Source organism: Emydura macquarii, unplaced genomic scaffold (genome assembly GCF_026122565.2).
Source record: "Emydura macquarii macquarii isolate MOO-44397 ecotype Brisbane River unplaced genomic scaffold, CSIRO-AGI_Emac_v2 contig_2676, whole genome shotgun sequence".
NCBI classification, from domain to species: Eukaryota; Metazoa; Chordata; order Testudines; family Chelidae; genus Emydura; species Emydura macquarii.
The window spans coordinates 24,225,231-24,248,017 of NW_027132813.1; the positions used below are offsets into that span (position 1 = coordinate 24,225,231).

The 22,787-nt window shown below is 40.2% G+C and overlaps 1 protein-coding gene across 1 annotated transcript in view; it reads left to right on the top strand.

Annotated features, from left to right (window-relative positions):
• Positions 1 to 22,787, top strand: part of PLEKHH2 (pleckstrin homology, MyTH4 and FERM domain containing H2) — an 88,721-nt gene that overhangs the window by 48,261 nt on the left and 17,673 nt on the right. The window contains exons 16-22 of the mRNA XM_067565422.1: positions 3,628 to 3,708; positions 7,654 to 7,833; positions 8,900 to 9,008; positions 14,183 to 14,295; positions 17,334 to 17,513; positions 20,698 to 20,795; positions 21,198 to 21,375. Coding sequence (XP_067421523.1) covers positions 3,628 to 3,708; positions 7,654 to 7,833; positions 8,900 to 9,008; positions 14,183 to 14,295; positions 17,334 to 17,513; positions 20,698 to 20,795; positions 21,198 to 21,375 — 939 coding nt within the window. The remainder of the gene's footprint in view (positions 1 to 3,627; positions 3,709 to 7,653; positions 7,834 to 8,899; positions 9,009 to 14,182; positions 14,296 to 17,333; positions 17,514 to 20,697; positions 20,796 to 21,197; positions 21,376 to 22,787) is intronic.

Sequence of the window (22,787 nt, forward strand, 5' to 3'; positions counted from 1 at the left end):
TTTCCACTTGGTATGGTGTGTGTGATTCTCTTCCTGACTCCACGCCAGCTCCACTATAGCTTGGAGCTATATTTACATAGCTTGGAGCAGCCTGAACTCTGCAATAACTTATGCCAGCTGCAGTTGTCTCCAGGGAACATACATCAGGTGGGGCTAGCCAGAGCTCAGCATGATCCCATCACATAAGTGTCCCTGCTGCCACCTGTATCAGAATTGGGTGAGGATGTGGTGCAGGAACTTCTTGTGCTAGTTCTACACCAGCTGTGTACATCTTTGTGCCAGGGAAATGATCAGCTGATCAGATCCTGTTGTTTTCCTGTCCCTTTGCACTTCCAGAGCAGCACAAAAGGGCTGGGCCACAGCAGAGAATCTGACCTAATCTATTTAAATAATCAGAAAATTAGCCCAATTTTTTTAAATTTGGGTCCTCCACTCAGTACCACTGGGAAAAAAAATCAATTTGCTTGTTTAAGTACCCTGAACGTGGATGTACATACCAAATTCACCTGCATTTGAAAATATTGAGCCTAGTGCCTGATTTACCAGGATGGGGCTTTGTGTATTTAAGATAGCAAAGTCCTTGAAAGTGTAATGTTGGTCCATACAAACCTATTCTAGACCTTCCTTATTTTTATCACTTGCTATGCAGATTGATCCTCAACCCTATTTGAATTCAGTTTAGTGTTACACTGTGGTACAAACTGCACCTTCTATTCTTAATTTAAAACAGCCTAAATTTACAGATGAATCAATTCTTCCATTGCTTTTAACAAAAGCTGTTTCACAGCAAAGTCCCTACTCCTCTTCACGGTCATCAATATTTTGTGCTTATGAGTAGAACTGGTTTGCTACAACAGCCTATTGAAGCCTTCCAGCAATTAACTTTTACCAAAGCTTGTTCAGTTCCATTAAGGGTTTGTTGTTATAGTGATGATGCTTTAAAATTAAAAATGTAAATAAACTCCAACAAAATGGAGGAATTGGTTTGCTTTTATAGGTTTAAATTAGAACTGTAAACTTTAATTTAATTTTGTTTAATTTCCTTTACTTTAACAGTAAAACATACATTCTTTAATATTTCCATTAACATTATTATATAATAGCATTTTATGATTTTAACTTTAATTGATTATAGACAAAATGCTGTCTAATTCACAAAGCAAACATGAAAAAATAGAGATGAATAACTTTCTTCTCTACCTATTTTTCAGGTGTAGTTGTCTAAGATCTTACTTATAACTATAGGAGGTACAAACTTGAGACAATTTTTAAGATCATGATTTCATTAATACAGTCACTTCAGATACTGTTATTTATGACACATGGCAGCTGGTTTTAAAAAAGTATCTATGACAGTACATACTCCTGATTGAATACAAGACTCTCTTACATTATTTATTTAGAAATTTAAAGTTTTGAAATGTTTAATAAGTTCAAACGTTAACCATTGAGCCAGTATAATGATTTCCCATCTAGGTCAAATTAAAGGGAATCCCTTTATTTCAGTAATATCAATGAGAAAAAAAATAGTACTACTGTCTGTTTTATTCTTTACAGTGGTTTATTGAGAATTGCAGAATAGGTAGGAATGAGGAAACTATCTGTCCTAATCTGTGCAGTTATGGGACAAGAACCTTACTGCTAGAGATTGTTCTAAAACATTTTTTCTCCATTCAAAAAGCTAGTGATGCCACGTCATAAGTAGGAATTTCATATCTGCTCCCATGGCTGTTGTGTTATAACCAGACTTCTTGAGCGCTAGATGCAATTATTTGTCCTAATTTGCTCAATGGATCTGAGGAAAGCACGCAACAATGCTTCGGAGAATGTACTCTGTTATCCCACTCCCGTCACCTGCCAGGGATCTGTGCAGTTTCCATCTCTTCAGAGGAATGATGTTAGTCAAAGTTAGCATGGGAGAGAATCTGATTTGGTGATTAGAACAGAGAACTTGGGGTCAGGACTCTTGGCTTCTACTCCTGACTGTTATTTTGTGACCTTGATCAAGTAACAACCTCTCTTTGTCTTTGCTTTTTCCCCCTTCTATAAAGTGTGGAGGTTAATACTTACCATCCTCACATGGGTTTGAGACTTAATTTTCATTAGGCACTTTAAAATTCTTGGGTGTAAGGCCCTATAAGAGTTCTGATTATCATTAGCTGTAGTTTGAGTGTCCCTTCCAATTTTCATTTCCTCAACTTTTTCTGTCTAAGCTCTGATCCAAAACCAATGGAAAGACTCCTGTTGACTTGAATGGGTTTTGAATCAGGCATATTTTGATACTGTCTCACACAGTATTCTTATCAGCAAGTTAAAGAAGTATGGGTTGGATGAATGGACTATAAAATGGATAGAGAACTGGCTAGAGCATAGAGCTCAACGAGTAGTGATCAATGGCTCCATGTCTAGCTGGCAACCGGTCACAAGCGGAGTGCCCCAGGGGTCGGTCCTGGGGCCGGTTTTGTTCAACATCTTTATTAATGATCTGGAGGTTGGGGTAGATTGCACCCTCAGCAAGTTTGCGGACGACACTAAGCTGGGGGGAGTGGTAGATACCCTGGAGGGTAGGGATAGGATACAGAGTGACCTAAACAAACTGGAGGATTGGGCCAAAAGAAATCTAATGAGGTTCAACAAGGACAAGTGCAGAGTTCTCCACTTAGGAAGGAAGAATCCCATGCACAGCTATAGACTGGGGACCGACGAGCTGGGCAGCAGCTCTGCAGAAAAGGACCTGGGGGTAACAGTGGATAAAAAGCTGGATATGAGTCAGCAGTGTGCCCTGGTTGTCAAGAAGGCTAATGGCATATTGGGCTGCATTAGGAGGGGCATTGCCAGCAGGTCACGGGAAGTGATTATTCCCCTCTATTTGGCATTGGTGAGGCCGCATTTAGAATATTGTGTCCAGTTTTGGGCCCCCCACTACAAAAAGGATGTGGACAAGTTGGAGAGAGTGCAGCGGAGGGCAACCAAAATGATTAGGGGCTGGAGCACAGGACTTATGAGGAGAGGCTGAGGGAACTGGGCTTGTTTAGTCTGCAAAAGAGAAGAGTGAGGGGGGATTTGATAGCGGCCTTTAACTACCTGAAAGGGGGTTCCAGGGAGGAGGGGCTAGGCTGTTCTCGGTGGTGGCAGATGACGGAACAAGGAGCAACGGTCTCAAGTTGCAGGGCAGGAGGTCTAGGTTGGACATTAGGAAAAAGTTTTTTACTAGGAGGGTGGTGAAGCACTGGAATGGGTTACCTAGGGAGGTGGTGGAATCTCCATCCTTAGAGGTTTTTAAGCTGAGGCTTGACAAAGCCCTGGATGGGATGATATAGCTGAGGTTAGTCCTGCTTTGAGCAGGGGGTTGGACTAGATGACCTCCTGAGGTCCCTTCCAACTCTAATATTCTATGATTCTATATTATGCTTTTAATTCTAATACCTGTAATTCTAATGCCTATAAACAGAAAGTCATGCAGTTTTAAATTTTTATATTATAGTAAGGTTTTACAGGAATTCCTTATTCCAATCATCAGAGTTCTGAGAAGCTGAAATATGTATCTAAGTTTCACTGGTTGGACCCTGCTCATAAAATAATTTTATATTAAAAAATAATTTGTACTTAACTGTACTGTAATTTCAGGTGAAACATGGATACTCCAAAAGAGTGTGGTGTACCCTGGTTAGAAAAACTCTTTACTATTTCCGTAGTCAAGAAGATAAGGTATGTCTTTCTAATGGTATGTCTTTCATATTAAAAGACTAGGACTTACTTGCTCAAGACTCTCAGGTGAATGAAAGAGACAGTGGGATGAATTTTTAACTGAGAGGCTACAATTTCATTAACTAACACTTGTTATGGGTATGATATGCCTAACCATCTTGCACCAGGCATTTAACTGAGCCTAGTGAAGGCTTACAGGCTCCTACCATATAACAACTGAGGGTAGATCCCTGAGCTTGTCCCTCTGGACTCATTTCACTTCTAAGTCTCTCTCTCACATACACACACCCCAACAGGGATTCAGGGTACTAATGGGGGAACTTCAGTCTGCAAAGACTTCAGGTCTCCCTTTCTCCATACAAGTCTACCAGCACAAATCCTCAGTCTCCTTGATCTCTGGAGCTGACTTTAGCCTTTATCTGCCCTGTAGTTCAGCCTCATGTTGCAACAAATTGAACCTTCCTATATTATCCCTTAATATACAGACATCCAGATTCTCTTCTTTACCCCACTTATGCCTTCATAGTGCTACATGGAAAGAGAAAAAAACCCACTTGGCCACTGCCAATTTGGCCCAATGGGGGGAAAATCCTCCCTAATTCCAAGATGCTGTCAGTTTGACTAATTGTCTGTTTTTTGGGAGCACAGTTCTCAATGTAAACTAAAGAGATGGGAGGGCAGCTGAAGAGGCAAGGGACTCATGATGCCTAGGGAAAAGTTTTGGTTGTTGGGAGGAGGAGTGCAGAGGCTAATCAACTCCCACTCTCCCTCAGACAGCCAGTGGGATGCAAGAACCTGAGGAAGAGGAGAAGCCTGGCTCCTGCATCTATGGCCACTTGTTTTACTCTGTTACCCCACTCTGAAAGCAATGCATCCATTTTCTGGTTTAACCAGCATCACACCTCCTCACCTGTTGAGATGGGAGAACATTTCTCAGACATGTGCCTCCCTGCTTCTGGGGCAGTGCATTCCCCCTCTGGTCTGACCAAACATCTCCATTGCTAAGGTGGTGAATGGGGATTTTGGTGATATCTGAGCAGTCTTATTATTAACCCCTGAGTTTTAGAATATTTTATTTCACCCACTTAAAACCTAATTAAAACTAAACTGAATAGACAGCTGACTGATTCCATTAAGCCATTAAAACAATAGCAGAAGCAGCACAAAGAACCTTCATTGTTACTTGCACTATACACGTACATTAACCTCCTAAACAATCATGTGACCGTGTCAGGCCTGATAGTGATTTCACTGGGTTTTAGATCAAGCATATTGTTTTCTAATCATCCTTCCCTTTTTCTTTGTCTCCCTGTTGTTGCCTCCTCCTGTTTGTTCTTAATTTAGAGCCCGATCCTAGCAACACTAGCACATATGAATAACTTTGCAGTCTGAGTAATGTCATTGAAAGCAAGTGGAAAATTTAAATAGTGCTTATTTATGGTACTGTACAAATAAGTAGTAAGCCATACTTCAGGATTTTTTTTTTGTTTAATATTATTCTTTGCAAATATAATACCAATTCTATAATGTTTCAAAATCCAGTAACAATTTCATTTCAGAGTATTAATGTCTAGCTCATTTTACAGAGAAGCTGCTGAGAAAGTATGATTACATTACATACTGACTGAGATTTGATGACAGATTTATTTTAACTTGGTTTTCAACTCAAGTATAAGAAGAAATCTGTATATTTAAAGTACAAGAATTTCCAAGTTCTTATCTTTGAAAATTATTTCTGGTGAATAGTCCGTTTAGCAATATCTAGGCAGTTAGGTGGCTCATCATAAATAATTGTCTAACATTTGGATGAGTTTTACTGCATTTTTTTAAACCAGAATGAACAACTATTTTACTAGATTGTAATGTAGAGGATGTGTAGCTTTTACAAGCAGAATGTGCTTTAAAAATACTGCATATGCAAAGTTTTCAATATTCGAGGGGTTGCTAACTGTGAAAACATAAGTTTATATTACAATGAAATGTGTGTATAGAAATAAAGAGCCTGTGAGGCATCCAGTAATGTAAACTGCTGTATATGTTACATTAGTGGAGTCCATTTGGTTAAAAGGATTCAAAATAGCATTATTTTGAAAACCATGTGCCGAACAATGGAGAAGGATTACACTAACTGAAATCATCTGTCAACACAGCTTCTTGTAAACCTAATTTAGTATCATCTGCTTTAAAGAAAATACTATTTAGCACAAGTACTTCAGAGCAAAAAGTTACTTGTAACTGAGATAGCATCTCTGGAGCTCAGAATTCAAAAAGCCCCTTTCTCAGAATTTGACCTGTTGATAAAGCAGGAGTTTTAGAAGCACTACAAGAAAGGCAAGTCAGCACATGTATCTTTGACCCATGTCCATTTTGGTTAGTGAAGAAGAACCAAGAACACCTGCATCCTTCACTAACAGACTTAGTCAATGCCTTCTTCAAAGGGGGCAACTTACCAAGAACATTAAAACACTCATTTTCCAATCAGTATACAAGACGACAATTCTTGATGCAATCAAACTTGCCAGCTACTTCCTAATATCTAATCTCCAATTTCTTAACAAAATTATTGAGAAGCTGGCAAAGAGTTAGCATCAACTACACCTGGTCTCTGGTGATATTTAGCAACATTTCCAACCAATCGTGTGCCAGAGATATGATGCTGATTGCTCTGGTGCACAACCTGCTCTTGGTCATGGACAAACATCCCTCCTCTTTTTGCTGGATCTCTCCACATAATTGGACACCATACACCATAAAGTAGTGCTGGATTATTTTAGATTTCTAGGTGTACATGGCAGCACACTGAAATGATTCTTATCCTTTCTCTCGGACGGAGCTCGGAATGATGGGAAGATGCACCTCAGACACAATCCCTAATCTGTGAAAGATCCTCAAGGCCCTTTTCCCTCACCCATCATATTCAATATATTGTCTTAAGACACCACAGCCTTGATAAACAGCAATACACAAATGATATGCCAATCTTCACTTCTCCATCAAACAGTGCCATCTCTTAGCTATCCCAGGATCTCCAGAAGATCAGCATCACAATAAAAGGCAGCCAGCTGATGCTAACTCTGGGCAAGACAAAGGTCGAGAAATATCTTTCAAGAAACTAGCCAGCATTATATTGTCATCCTCTGTAAAGATACCACCTGCTAATTGTGAAAATGGTATGCAATATTTGTATCCTTCAGGATTCCTCATTGATATTGGATGCCCACATAGTTATACCTATGAAAAACTTTCTTTCACCTACAGCTGGCTGAGACTAGACCCGATCCCGACATAGGCAGACTTGGCCATAGCTATATATGCATTTGTAATCTCCAGGCTTACATACTGCAATCTGCTATACTTGAGAATGAAACCAGACACACTGAAAAAGATCCATTGGTAGCAATAGTGTAGCAGCTCTGCCAACCATCCCCACGCATTGTGAATACATCACCGTGATGCTCTAGTTGCCACACTGACTCCATATCAAATACTAGGTTAAGTTTAAATTCTAGGTCCTAGTTTTGAGCTTTAGAATCCTCAAATGGATTGGGGCTGGGATATCTCAAGGGTTGCATCTTCCCCCACAACCAAGACCTATTGTGTTGGATAGATTGCACATGGAATGTGCAACTATCAAGAACAAAATAACCTGGAGGAGCAAGAAGCGGAGCTGGGAATAGAACTGAAATCTTCTCATCCCTAGGACTGTGCTTTAATGACAAGACCATGCTTCCTCTCCTCTGTGATTATAAACTGGGAAAGTAGTTTACCCTACAGTTCTTAGTAACATTAAAAGACTATAATTGTATGGACTTACACAATTTCAAAACATTCAAAGCATGTTGATGCTAGTTTTAGTTTCTCTTCATTTGTAGATCAAGAATAGTAAAACTGATGTTATCCAAGATGTATATTTGCTCCCTGACTATTTCTTATGTTTACTTTTAGTTTCCTCTGGGTCAAATCAAGCTTTGGGAAGCTAAAGTTGAAGAAGTTGACAGGTCATGTGATTCAGATGAAGATTATGAGGCCAGTGGTCGCAGTCTATTATCAACACATTATACCATTGTTATCCATCCTAAAGAGCAAGGACCTACCTATCTTCTTATAGGATCCAAACATGAGAAGGTAGTAAATATACCCCATATCAAGTTTCAATAAGACAGCTGAATTTGGTATTGTGATATGAACATTTTCTACAGTAAGTAGTATATGAACAGTCAGAAACAATTGGCTTTTCTGCTAGACCATCGGGCCGACAGTCTGATGTAACAGACAAAGAGGTCACACTTTTACAAATATTCAGAGTTTGAGGGATAACTAAAGTTAACTGACCCCTTTTAAGGTATCTGGAAAATACCATTAGATTATCTTGCAGGGACTCCTATCCAGCTTACTGTCCATTTTCTGCAGTAATGGTAACTAGTGCACACTAAGGGGGAAATTAACAAGAATAATATGAGAGGGATTGTTAAAACTTTATTTTTTAGTGTTCTGAAACAGTCTTGTAGACCTTGTTTTGATTCCTGGTCTTACTCCACAGGTTGGAAGGGCAATAAGTAATACAGAGACATTATATTAGCCTCTTAGAGAGGGAAGGGGATGCCTTCCATCTCTCAATGATCTCTGGCTCTGTTCTACTCTCCTTGGCTAAAATGAAAGGCGATTGTAATACAAGGCCTTGATCAAGGATAGGGAAGTAAAACAAGGGGAAATCCTTGAGGCTTCACAGGGGGTATAGCACTAATCTGAGGTGGGGGAAAAAGCTTTCTTATAAGATGTCTCAATGGTTCAGTGAATTAGTGCACTACAATTCAGTTTTCAGGCATTTAACTTCTGCCTTAGCTACATGTGAAAAAAAATGAGTTGTGTAGCATCTTCCTAGTCTCTACTGGACATTCATCGACATCTGGCTTTAGTGCACTTTCTGCTCAAGAGACAGCTGCAAGTAGACTAGAAAACTTCCTGCAAATCAGGATTAAGGTGCTTTGGCTGAGCTGTGTGGGGAAGGTTGCATAGAACCTGTCTGGCTGATGATATTGGTCATGAATGCCAAATTCATCTGTAGAATTTTTTTAAAGAGAATATTTTTGAAGTTCTTTGTTTTGGAAAAGTTCAGTGAAAACATTCAATTTGTTTAATTCTCAAAACTCTGCTGGGAATGATGATTAGGCTGTTTGTTTTTGTCTTGTAGGACACTTGGCTTTATCACCTGACTGTGGCTGCTGGAAGCACCAATGTAAATGTTGGATCAGAATTTGAACAGCTTGTTTGCAAACTATTAAATGTGGAAGGGGAGCCTAGTAGGTTTATTTCTGTTTCCACATAATAATCTTAATACTTATCTGATCAACTATATTCAGAGTATAATATTTGTCCCAAATTTGTCACTTTTTTTTGTACATACCAGAAGTATAGTAATAGTTGTAGCCAACCATTCCAGTGCTTTTAATGTTTGTGTTTTGATATAGTCAGTTTGTTAATTTAGAACAGGAATTAAATGTGTTTTTCATGAACAGTAAATGTTTAGTCATTAGATTTCAATAGAAGACCTTACACATTAACAGACATTCAAAACACATTATTTAGAGACCAGCCAAGAGCTCTATACTAAGCTGTTTTTGGCCTTTTGTCTTCCAATTTTAATATGAATTAACCAGAAAAGAGGTCAAGATCTCTTAAAACTTTCCATCCATTTTAATGTACTTTTAAGTTCTTGACATTCCTATAATGTGTCATTGATGGCGTTATATTTATTGGTTCCTCCTGAGTCATAACACTGGTATCTAGGTGACTAGTAGACATAGTTGGTATAGATTACCTGTGCTGCTGGTATCCTGTGCTGTCTGCAGGGTCAAAGGGCTCCAAATCTTTCAAAGATCTCGACCCAATAAGAAATGGCATTGTTTGTTTACAGCAGGATCTAAACACACAAGGCCTTTGAAATGCAAACCAGGGATATAACTCTTTAGATAATTTAGCACCAGCACCCTCTCTCTCAGAATTTTCCTCCCTTGCCTTTTCAACCTGTCAGCAGTGGTGGAGCTAATAGGAGGACAACGGGGAGAGGCAAGTGCCCCTCCCCTTCCCTCCAGAAGCTTTTAGGTGTATGTGTGGTGCATTTTCAAGCCAATAGGTATAATTGAAAGTGGAACCATCAATGGCCCATCATCCCCCCCACTCCACCAGTGCTCAAAATCTGGCTCCACCACTGCCATCAGAATTACAAAAATCATTACATGAACACTATGGCCTACTGAAGTCATTAAAGTTTTAGTCTTGACAGACAATAGCATGATAATTCTGCTAAACAGCAGTGTAGGAAGGGCAAAAGATATGCCTATTTCAGCCCTCGCACATCATACCAACAGGACCCATTTCAGTGTGTTTTATCCCTGTTTCCTCTATGATATTTAAAATAAATGTGAGGCTGTTCTGAGGCTTTGTATAGGGAGAAATTCTTGGCTCTGCCACTGTCCTGCTGGGTGACCTTGGGCAAGTCACTTCCCCCTCTCTGTATATTTGTTTCTCCATCTCTAAAATGGCAATAATGATACTGACCTCCTTTGTAAAGTGTTTTGAAATCTACTGATGAGAAGTGCCATAAAAGAATTAGGTGTTATTAAACAAAGGACTGTTGAGTCACTTCTTGTCTTGCCAACAAGCAAGCACTTTGAGTATGCAAGGCAGAAACTTCACCTTCCCAGAATAAACCCACTTCTGCACTAAACTGAGGTAGACATAGATTTTGGAGAAATGGCCATTTGCCCCATAGGGTGCTATGGCAGCAAGTTAAAGCCTGAGAATTTTTTCTAATATTATTTACAGGTCTTGGTGAATGTTGTGCACTGAGAGATCACTATAAAATATATATTCTTCATGTGATGCTTGACAGTTTAAACCCAATTCATATGCTCTTGTATTTGGTGGAAAAAATACATCATTAAGGAAGTGATATTATTGTTGCTTTCCCTGAATGTTTACCTGCATCACAGAATAATTGCACTATATATTTTCTATGTAGGAGGTTACAAATACTCTCAGAAGTTCACAGAAATAGGAGTCTATAAAATCTCAGGATTCAGTCCTGCTCTCATTGAAATTCATGGCAAAACTCCTTGATTTCAGTGGGGCCAAGATTTCATGCCTGGTCTGTTTGGTTTCACTCTTTCCTATGCATAAATTTTTCCTACTCAAAATATCCTTGAAATGGAACAGGGCATGATCTTACAAGGTGCTTAAATCAAAGGGAATGAAGGACGCTTTGTACTTTGGAGCAGATTCAGTGGTAGTTGGTGTATAAAGTGTGTTGGGGCATTGCCTCACCAAAGTAGGGAAGCACACACTTTGTCTGTCACACACACACACACACAAAATAGGAATTGCAACCACAGCAAACTGCTATAGATTTGCTGGTTTTGCTATTCCTACTAGCAGCAGAGCATTCTTTTCTGCAACCTTGTGGGTGCCTGCAGACTTTACAGGCCAGGTCTGGTCGGAGGTGAATCAGTGGAGGTGTCTTCTGAGGTTTAGAGATGCTGGATTTTCTGCCCAATCCACAGGTTGTGATGACTGTAGCACATGTTGAAGTGTTGTGTTGTAACTGCCCTGTGTAGACCCTGCTGGTGAACTAGGTACCTTTTAGAGCATGGCAGCAGGGTCTACAATGGGCAATTAGAGCACAGCATTTTAGATTGCTCTATTACTTACACCCCTCCAGTTACTGCTGCAGGATCCAGGGAGGTCCAGGGGCACAATGGGGGGCAGGTCCCTTCCCTAGAAGGATAATGGGGATGAGGCAGTGGTCCTGGCCTCTCTTGTGGGTGAGGAAGGGAAGGAGGAGAAATCCAGCCTACGATTTCTCTCCTCTCTTCCCATCAGAGAGGCTGGGACATCTCCCCCTCAGTGCCTGGGCAGGAGGTGCTCTGCAGTGGGTCAGTGTGGAGGGAGCCAGGATTGCTGCAGCCAGGGCCGGGCAGGGGAGCATGAGTGACAGCCACCAGAAGCCCAGGGTGAAGCTGGGCAATGTAGAGAGCAGCATAGCAGGGCTGCTTGGACAATGGAGCCCCACACCGAGAGCAAGAGCCAAGCACAAGTTGGGGGATGCAGGTAGTCTCCCCCTGCTCCTCTGGGCCTCCCCCAACCTCATCTGAGTAGGAAAATTGCACTACTTGATCCAAAATTGCCCACCTGCCTCTGTGCATATTTCTAAAGGTAGTTAGGTGTCAAAATGCAGGTCGGTGCCTCGTAGGATTCCAGAAGCATCTAAACCTGTTTAGATGCTCAAGTCACCTAATCTGCCTATCCTTTTCTGAAAATTTCACTAAACACGTATCTGACCCTTGGTTTTGTGCAGAATGTGGCCCATAATGAGAGGCAGATAGAAAGATATATTCCTCGGAACCCAAAATTTTGTTCCTAACTATATGAATGAGCGAAGGCAGCAGCCCTAGTACCAACATCTTAACTGTTGGGTCTACCAGGGTCCCACTTGCTGAAGCTGTGCTAGAAGTAGGAGATCAAGCAGAATGAACATACAGTAATAAAGCCACCTTGATATTTAGTGTGCTATTAAATATATTTTCATTACTACTTTGATTTTAAAACAAGATAGCATTAGAAAAATGTTCAGTGTATGGGTTTATTTTTTTAAGTTCACTAGGTTTCATATTTCTCTCCTTGCTTAGATAAATATTTAATTTAAAAGCATATTAATATATGCACATATTTGATCACATTCATCTGATTTACTCCATAGTTTTGTGTAATGTTATAAATCAGTAGTGATGAGTATATGGAGTAGTTGGGTAATTTCCTACCCACTGAAGATTCATTCTCTTCTACCAAAAAAAATTGTTTAGCTGAATGAGCATTTTTGCTATAGTGATGTACAGCTGAACCCAAATGCATACACTATTGTCACAGTCTTGATCACAAATAAATGGAACAAAGTAGGAGGTAGTTCTACATTTATTTATTTCTTGAATTTGTTGAAAAAACCAAACCTATTACAGGAGGTATTTTATCAAAGTCTCTAAATTTATATAATCTAATTTATCAAAATTGATGCATGCCCTCACTGTATATGTGTTAAAGCCTTCCAGAAGTCTCAAACTATGTTCCCAGATGCTGCTGATCTACAGTATTCAGAAGAAAGTCAGTGTACAAAGCCTGTTTTTTTCTTTTTAGGCAAGTTACACAATAGTCTCCCTTGGAGAGTCAAAATGAGCTGAAACTTTATGATCTGTGTCTGTCTGCCCAAATTCAAAACTACATCTGTTCTTTACGGCCAAAACACTGTTGTACATGGAAATGGAAAGTGGGTTTTTAATTTATTTAATTAGCTCTAACTCAGCTGTAGATACTCAGTCTTTAAAGTCTGCTGAAGAATGTTCTTAACTGGGGCATCCGCTGTTACAAACTCTGAAATTGATCTGAAGACTCTTATCCTTGGGAGTAGTTCCATTTAAATCAGGGGGACTATGCATGGGAATAAGGATTAGTCATGTGAATTAGCGTTTGCACAGTCAGACCCTAAGCTTCAAGATATTAGACAAGAGGAGTAAGAATGTATGTTGGGTGTCTACATTTAAACTAGTGAAAGCCTAAAAAATAGCTTTTAGCAGTCTTATGAAGCAAAAGGAGAATGCGTGTGCTGCCCTTAAGTCAATCAACAAAAAAGTTGTGATCTGTCTGTCTTCCTCTGTATATCAGCATTGTTCTCTTGTTCATAGTATGCACAGAAGCATAGTTTGCTATAGTTGTCCATTTATTTAGTCCCTGGTATCACCAATACTTGAATGGGAGACTTCTAGGGAAAAAACTCAAGCTTGTCAGGAAGTGGTCTGATGTATTGAATGATTATATCTTTTCCTCTACCTGTCAAAATTGGAAAGCCATAAACAGGGCCATCTGGGGAAATAAATAGGGAAAGCCCTTTTAACTCAACTGTAATACGTTGTACTTGGTGTTTGGAGGGTCAGAATAGAAACCAAATACATATTTTGCTGAGAAGTAGTGACTGTTATTCCATCATAAAGACAGATGAGTTTGTTTTCCTGCTGAGTCAATATCTAGCAAAGTGTTAGGGGGCTCTGTGCTAGTGGAAACCATGTTTTTCCAGGTGAGATGCAACACCTAGGTCACACATCTGCAGTCATTAAAAAATACCAGGACAGTTTTTACAAGATTTATTCCAACTTGGGTAATTTCATTTTGCCTGCTTAAATTGCCCTGAAATTTCAAATGAGTGAGGCACTCTTCTTTTACGATCAAAAAATTGTTCCTATGCATTTTAATAGTGTCACTGATTCACCCCAGAAGTGGCCATGCTTTATTGGTGGGCAAAATGATTCCTATGTGTAAAGTCAGTTACTAAGAGTTTATAAAACATGTTGGGTTCCTTTTAGATGAAAGATGTTATGTAAAATCATTATCATAAATGATTTCTTGCAAGCAATAACCATTATCTGTTCAGCCTCTCAGATTTGGAGACACCCTACTCTTTGTCACAGCAAAGAAGGAATTGCTTCCCCTCTTACAACACTGCCATCAGAGGCCCTGCAAACTGAAGCAATTAAATTATTTAAGGTAAAATCCTGGTAAATGTTCATGGTTTTTTTCTGTATGTGAGAATTTTTTTTTGTTTGCTCATTAAAGATCTTCGTTAACAGGCCCATGTATGAGTGTGACTCACCAGCTAGAACATCCCCATGTGTTTCTGTGTGATTAGCAAGCTCTCCTCCTTTTGTCCCCTGCCGACAGCCACTCTAGCTCTATGATGTTCAGCTTCTTGCAACTTGACCCTCCAACCAGGTCTTATATAGTGCCAATCCTTGTGGGGTAAGCCAAGAATCCAAAAGATAATAGTCCATTGACCTCATTCAGTTCAACACCAGACTCAGTAGTCCTTATCCCAGGTATCAGCAGGTTTCAACAGTCCTTACTCCTTGCCGGGGGGGTTTGCTCCACCTTCTTCAGTGGGCCGAAAGGGGAACCCAGCCCTCCCACTCCATGGGGTTCCAGTCCAGGGACCCTTTAATAAGCAGTCAAGACCTGTCTACACAGTCCCCTGCTGTCTCCCTGGACTAGGTCTTACCTTTCCCTCTTGGGCCTTTCCCACAGAGGCTTCCCAGGCTCACAGTGTATCAGCATCTCTCTCTCGCTAAGCTTCTTCCACAGGCTTATTGCAGAGCTTCTTAGCACTTTCTGCCACCCAGTTGGTTCTGCTACAGAAGAGTTTTCTCTGCTCTCCTGTCAGGACAGTCCCTGCTCCCTACAGGCCCTTCCACAAGCATTGAGAATCCTGGGCATACTCACTTCTTCTAGCTTTTCCTTCACCTCTGCCTTGGATTGCCTATTTCAGGTCCACTTACCTTTTTTCAGGGAGGTGCTGTCTGCCAGCAGTCCAACTCAACAGCCTCACTCCAGCCAGGCTTGTCTCACAGAGCAAGAGCCAGAAATGAAATCTAATCTAATCTCCTGGTCAGCCCCCCCTCACCTCCTCTCCCCCTTTTAATTCCTCCTTTTAACTCCTGCTCCCAGGGTTGACACCTACTGCAGGTGTAGCAGGGTGGGGCTTATTGATCCCACAGGCTCTCATTAACCCCTTCTGACCCAGTGTGAGGTTGATATACCCCATCACAGCCTGGATAGGAAAGTTATGTTTTTATCTTCAGAATAGGTAAGGCATGGAGAGTGTCCGCTCAATCCTCTACACTGTCTCACCCCTAATGTAAAGAGATCACCTCTAGGGTTGAGAGAGCAGTTCACTCTCCAGGCCTGTTCAACCCAGGGCCTTTCTGCTGAGATTATCAATAAAGTTGTCAATTAGCACCCAGGTTGGTAGTGGATTTTTGGACTGAGACTAAGTTTATCAAATTCATGGACTACAAAACACCCATTAGATAGAGAGCCGGTTGTAATTTTCTGAAATCTGGTTTTTCTAACATGTAACCTGAACTGATATTGTTCTTCTTGAGGTTAGTGAATAAATGAAAAGGATATATGTGTTTTGATGATAATATAGTAACATAAAATATATGTGAAGACTGCAGAATAAGATTCTTCAAAATATTTAGACCTAAAAAAAATCATATCAGGTTTAGAGCTTTACAATTATTAAGACTAGCAGAAAGAGTACACAGCAGCTGTACTCCTGCAAAGATGCTGCAAGTGAATTAAAGAGATAGGTTGTGATCCTGTTGCATTCAGATAGACCCCTGTGTTTGTGCACAAGTGGTTGCAGAACAGAGTCCTCAGATGAAATCACAGCCCCACTGAAGTCAGTGGCAAAATTCCCCTGGGTTTCACTCCTCATATTGGATTGGTAAAAATCTGGTTTTCACAGCTAAAGATATATGCCAATATATGCCAGACTATATGCCAATTGCTGTTACAGAGAAAAAGTACTTTGCTGCCAGTTCTTTGCATACTGGGGGCTATATTAAGAGTTAGACAGCAAATTGCATGGATAAATGCACTTTCTCCATGGACTTTATGTAATCCTATCATTATAAATTCTGCCAAGATCAAGTTCCCTCCAGTATAAACTGTCTTGAGAAGTCATATGGGATAGTTTTTGGCTGGATCTAGAAAGGAATTCTAGACATGTTCCATCTGTTCAGTCACTGTCACTGGCATTTCCAGCTTGTTTGTTTGAAATGTCTGGAGGGTCTTAAAGAAAAATGTCCATTTTATTTTGCTCATCCCAAAAGCATGAACATTTCAAAGGGATTGAACTTTCTTCAGCACAAATAAGTTCCAGCAAGGGGGGTTTCTAGAGCAGAGACTATCATTGGTGCAAAATGTTATGCTGGTTTTGTGATATGAACAAGTGGAGTCAGAATGAGACCATCAAAGTCAAGGGACTTGAGCCCAGATTTTAACTTAGGACTCCTGAGCTAAAAAGCTATTGCACTAACCTGCTGTGCCACCTAATAGGTCCTCTGTTTGTCTCCTCTCCTCTTCCCACATTGATAACTTTCCCAGTGTAGAAAGAATACAACTCAAGAGACAAAAAAAATCCCAATATTGTGGTCAGTTAGTAATTTGTTGCATGAGGCCTTCGAAGTTTGTTGCTCTTGTTTCAGCAACCTTTGCTATGGCATGCACCTGCTCGTAGGACCGAGCAGCCATGATGGTGTTGTGCCCACTTTGTTTTTACACTGACTGCCTTTACAACAGTGGAAGATTGATTCTGAGCTGTGGCCCTGTTGGGTTTCAAAGTCTTGACCTGTGTGTATATAGGCCCTGGCTATATTCAAAACCTTCTGAAAACTTGCCTGACATCACCCTTACCCTGTCTCAGCAGGTAATTGTGTTCTTGCTGATTGTAGCTGAATTCACTCCTGATAGAAATCTGCCTCATTTTATCCCTCCCCACTTTTAAAAAAGCATTTGAAAATAGATTTTTCAAAGATATTTTTATCTTAAATCATTCCATGTTGAAAACCCTGCTCCTTTTTTCCTCTTCTTCCAGTGATAGCACCTTATTTGTTTTTTTAATTATTTTAATTTATTTAGTTTATGGTATTTTAAATATTATTGCATTTTATTATGAAGCACCTCTGTGAAGGGGCTACGTGGAGCTTAATATATAAACTTACATGTTGTTATTTTATATCCAGACCTGCCAGTTGTTTATAAATGCTGCAGTTGACTCTCCTGCCATTGATTACCATGTATCTTTGGCCCAAAGTGCTTTGCAGATCTGCCTCACACACCCTGAGCTTCAAAATGAGATCTGCTGTCAGCTCATTAAACAGACAAGAAGACGACATCCACAGAATCAGGCAGGACCAATACAGGTATGAATAATTTCTTTTCATGGAATGTTCTTCACATGAGCAATGAAGAACTTTGACAGACCATTCAATGCAGGAAAGAACTCTGCATGCTTAGGTAAAATTTATATCTTTATGTTGTGCTTTATTGTAAGGCAGAAAAATAAATGTAAAGAACATCCTATCTTTTTTAAGGGCTGAACACAAATTCAACAGGGCTTCCCTCAACTAAAGTCTTAAATAAGCTTCTTCTTTCAGGTGGTTTTCCCCTGTGGTTCTCATCTCAGGAGCCACATGCTTCCTTGAGAGTCTGTCTTCATTCCTGACTTAATTCTAGATTCAGCCCCTAACTCACATAGCATATTTGTCTTAGAGTGTGCTTGAGGAGGGGGAATTAATTCCCTGTTGGCCATGCTCTGGAACTGGAATATTGCCTGCCTTCAAGGCAAATATCTTTCTTCCAATGCTGACTTTCCCACATGACCTTGTATACATATTGCATACCAAATAATGTATATGCCAAGTCTAATTGTGTTTCTTAACTCTGCTTTATTAGCAGAACTTTATTGTTCTTCAAATTTGTAAGTAGGAAAAAATTAAACAGAGGGGAAAAGGGGAGTATAGTCTGTGGAATATACAGATTTGGATTAGTAGTGCATGTGAGTAGCAGTAGCTAGGAAAGGAATAGGAGAATTTAATGAGGAAAAAGTGAAATACATTGACTTCATGTGTTTTTGTTAGATAACCTGAATTCATATTAGGAAAATTAAGTTGACACATACTGCAATTGATGATTTTAATTTAGCCTTCCTCTCTCTTTGACACTCCTGTATCATTGATTAGGCCTTCCGTAATAGATAAAGAAATCACTATTATAATCCAGAAGTAGTCAAACAGCGGCTCAGGAGCCACAAGAGGCTTTTTCAGTTAAAGTGCAGCTTGTGGATCCCCCAACGTTGCCCCCCCCTCATTCTCCACCTACCAGTATGGGGTATAGAGCTTGGGGCTTTTGCCCTGCAGTGGGGTAGAGGCTTCTGCCGAACAGGGAGGGAGATCTTAGGGCTTCAGCCCCACAGAGTGTAACTGCCGGAGCTTGGGGCTTCAGCCCCGTGACAGGGTGTTGGGGCTAGAGCTTTCTGCTCTGTTGGGAGGGGGCATCTTGGGGCTTCTGCCCTGCAGGGAGGCACCTGCCAAGGCTCAGGACTTCAGCAGGAGTGGTGCTGAAGCCCCAACAGGCGCACCTTGTGGGGCAGAAGCCCCAAGCCCCACCACCCCACTATAGGGCTGAAGCCCCGAGTTCGGCAGGCATGCCTGAGTTCTTTAACGTCTGAAGATTGCTGTATGTGGCTTGGAGTGTCAGTAAGCTTGGCTACCCCTCTTATAATCTTTCATGATGGTTTTAAAAGTATGTTGAAGTGTGTTCATAAAATAAAAATAATGGGGTGAGGGAATGTTTTGAGGTCCCAGATCATTAAGGGAAGATGTGTTTTTTCCTCTCACACTTTCATGTCACTGTCCCTCACCAATAAAAACCTGATCCATCTCCCATGGAAGTGCATTAATTTTTCCATTAACTTAATGGAAGTTGCATCGTGCCTTAAATGGGCTTTGAGAAAAACTCTGCAAATGCTTAAAGGGATAAAATGAGAACATTCCCACCCAACCGGCAGGCAAGGTCTGAAGCTGATACATAGTTCATCCTCAGCATCTCTTCCTGTCCTAGACTAGAGGAGTGTATATATTTGGTTGCCTTGGTGTCGGATCTGTGCCTTTTCCCCAAATCTGGCTAAATTTTGTTTGCAGATGCTCAGTAGAGTCTCATTAGAGCTTGGCAGCTAAATTCTCTGAAGATTCCATCTGTAGTGGGCATGCAGGAGCTGAACATGCCTTGCAGTTCCTCCTTCCACCACTCCTGGGTAGCTGTGATGCCATGCATAGGAATGGAGAGCAGGAAAAGTATCTTCCTTACACTCTCAGTGCAATTGTAATTCAGCCCTCTTGTGCATATGCATATATACAGGCTTTAATCACATGGTCATAAACTATTTTTTCCCACAGTACTTAAACTTTATTCAGTGTACAATATGGCTCATGTTCTGGGGATAAATCAGAACATGGAGTGAATTAGACTAGGACCCCTGCTTCATTTGTTGCCACTGTTAGAGGTTATGTAGTAAATGAGGGAGGGGACTGCAACAAGAGAGGGAATGGTTTTGTGGTTTAGGCAATTGAATGCCACTTTAAATGGACTTAATTCCTGCCTCTACTTGATGCAGGACAAGTTACTTAAACCAAATTTTTCATCAACTATGTAGTTCTTACTTTCTCGGTGCCCCACTTGAAACACCTCAGGTGTGCAGATGTGCTGGGCATTCATAACTGTATGTAGACTCAGTGAAAGCTGAACAAATAAATTGCTACATTCTCTGAAAAGTGTCAGACTATAGGCATCTCAAATTGGGCACCAAAATTATTTTACACTTTTGACATTAATCTCTGTGCCCTAGTTCCCCATCTGTAAAATGGGGATAATATATCACCTTACCACACAAGGGTGCTGTGAAAATAAATTCATTAATATTTGTAAATCCATGTGAGAGTGGTGAGCCCCATAGAAAAGCCCATGCATAAATTAATAATTCTGTATTCAGAGTAGGTTTGAATAGCATGCAGTAAATAAGTCTTGGGTCCAGACAGTGAACAATGAGGATAAAACAAAATATTAAATAGCTGCTCACTGCACAGGATAAACAGCACTGAATGAATGAGGCAGGGGTCCTGCTGGGGGGAAAAAAGGATGTAGTCATGTAGTTAAACACTATATCATTATGCATACTCACAGGGCGGCCGAATTAAGGTGGCAAAGGCAATCTTGATTCAGATATTCCCTAATTTTTTAGTGTTTAACTTTGCAACCTTAACTTTCTTTTAATGCTGTTTTTGTATGTAATTTTATATAAACAACCAGAAAAAATTGGGGGTCAGGGGAGACACGGAAATAGAAATAAAGACATCTTGGGCTTCTGATGAGGTAATATCCCAATTCATTCAAGCTTTTTACCTGTGGATTTGTGTTTTTCCTTCCAATTATCTATTATTTTATTTGGCATTTAGCACAATAAGCTGCACTGTTGATCAGTGACCACAGCAGAAAGTTATTTTACTTTGTAAGATGCTTAAAACAGTGATTGTTTTTTCTTTTGTCCAGGGTTTGCAGCTGTTAGCTCTCTGTGTTGGACTATTTCTTCCTCAGCACCCATTCCTTTGGCTCCTCAAACTTCACTTAAAGAAGAATGCTGATTTCAGGTGCACCTACATATTACTAGCTGTTCAAGTCCCTCTTATAGAACTTCTAGGGTACACTTTCAAATTAACTTTGACCTATTTGTGCACAAATCCTACTGAAAGTATAATTTGTACACATAATTTATGTACATCACTTGGAAGAGTTATCCTTTGTTTTGAAAATTGTGCTACAGAATTCTGAACACATGATGTAAAAGCATGAAAAGCAAAATACAGCTGTTACTCAAAACATTCTGAGACAAAGTCATTCCTGGCAAAACACCTTTGATGGAAAAATCTGTTGGAAACATTGCAAAGAAATCTCAGTTTTTCTTCCATTTGGATCCTTCATTGGGTTTACTCACAGCTTAGCACATGGTAGATCAGTTCATTAGCCATGCCCTGTTTCTCTTTTTGTCACAGGACTGAATTTGGAAAATATACAATTTACTGTCAGCGATGTGTTGAGAGAACCCAGCAGAACGGGGACCGAGAAGCAAGGCCATCAAGGATGGAAATCCTTTCAACTCTTCTAAGAAATCCCTACCACCACTCATTGCCCTTCAGTATACCAGTTCATTTCATGAATGGTATATACCAGGTAGGGCTCACAAACATGAAATTTAACTTGCCTAACTTGATTTTATTAGCACATTCATGAAGTGGTATGCATGACAGCCAAGATCGAGGGAGAACTATGAGCATTAAAGTAATATGGCTTGAATTTCTCCTTTTGCTGCTGATTGGCAATGGAATACGCAAAATGATTATCAGACTTGATCAGTGTTTCAGCAAAAATAAAGATTGAGCAAAATATCTTTTAAAAAAATTAAATCCCATTATGGCCTGTGTAGTATCCTATTCATTGTTCTTGTTTAATCAGCCAACCACATGAATGGAGCCGGCTGGTGTGGAGAGCTGCATGTTAGATGGTATTCCCTCCAACTGAGCACCTTGGAAACTAGGTATCTCACTGAAGTTCAGGAGTCAGATATATAACTTATTATCATTAATAGAGGATACCTACCTTTCTTACAGGCAGAATATGCTCCAGAATATGCTCTTGAGTCTGATCAAGACCCCATTGAAGTATGTGGGAACCTTTCTATTGACTTCATTCGGAACTGCAGCAGCCCTTTGTGCCTTACTATATTTCTAATGATTAGAGCTGGTCAAAATTTTCTGTCAAAATGTTTTTTTTTGACAGAAAATGGATTTTCAGTTAAATCAAATAAAATCAATTTTCTTTTAAAAAAATTATAGTTTTGGCAACTGAAAAACAGCATATCATGGATAATGCTCATTCCAGAGTAGCCTCTCATGCTTGCCAGGCACAACACATGCAATAGAGACCTCTGATCCTCTAGCCAGGCTCCCTCTAATGTTTGGACCCCTTTCATGGTTACAATGCCTTTAAAGACTTTCAACTTACCAGCAACCCATGGGCCAGTCCTTCTGTAATCAGACATCTGGAGACTCTGAGTTAGCTTGTGGGAAGAAAAGCTTTCTTTTAGTCCTACCCCTTCTTTCTGGACCCAACGCTTTAGTCCAGGCCTTCTTCCAAAGGCCAGCTATCATTTTATCCTGCTCTTCTTTCATCTGCTACCTTCAATGTTCCCTTCCCTTACAGGCCAGCTATTTCTTCTAAGCCTCCCTCACACAGACTACCATTTACCTATCCTCCTGCCCCCTTTTAAACTGCAGTATTTCCAATTCCTAATATCTCTCTCCTGCTGAACCACACCCTACTCAGGTGACAGTAATCAATTCCAGGAACCCTTTCAGCTGATCCTCATGTCTCAGTTACCATTCATTAATCCCTTATTAGCCACAGCCTAGGCTAACTCCTTCCCATCTCTGGAAGACAGATGAGGACCTTTAAAGAGGCCTGTGACACAATAGAACTTCCATTAACTTCAGTATAGGACAGGATTGGATCTAATATCCCTGCGGTGAATTATGACATGTAAATAATTTAAAAAATCATGTAGTTATGTATTTAATATCATTTTT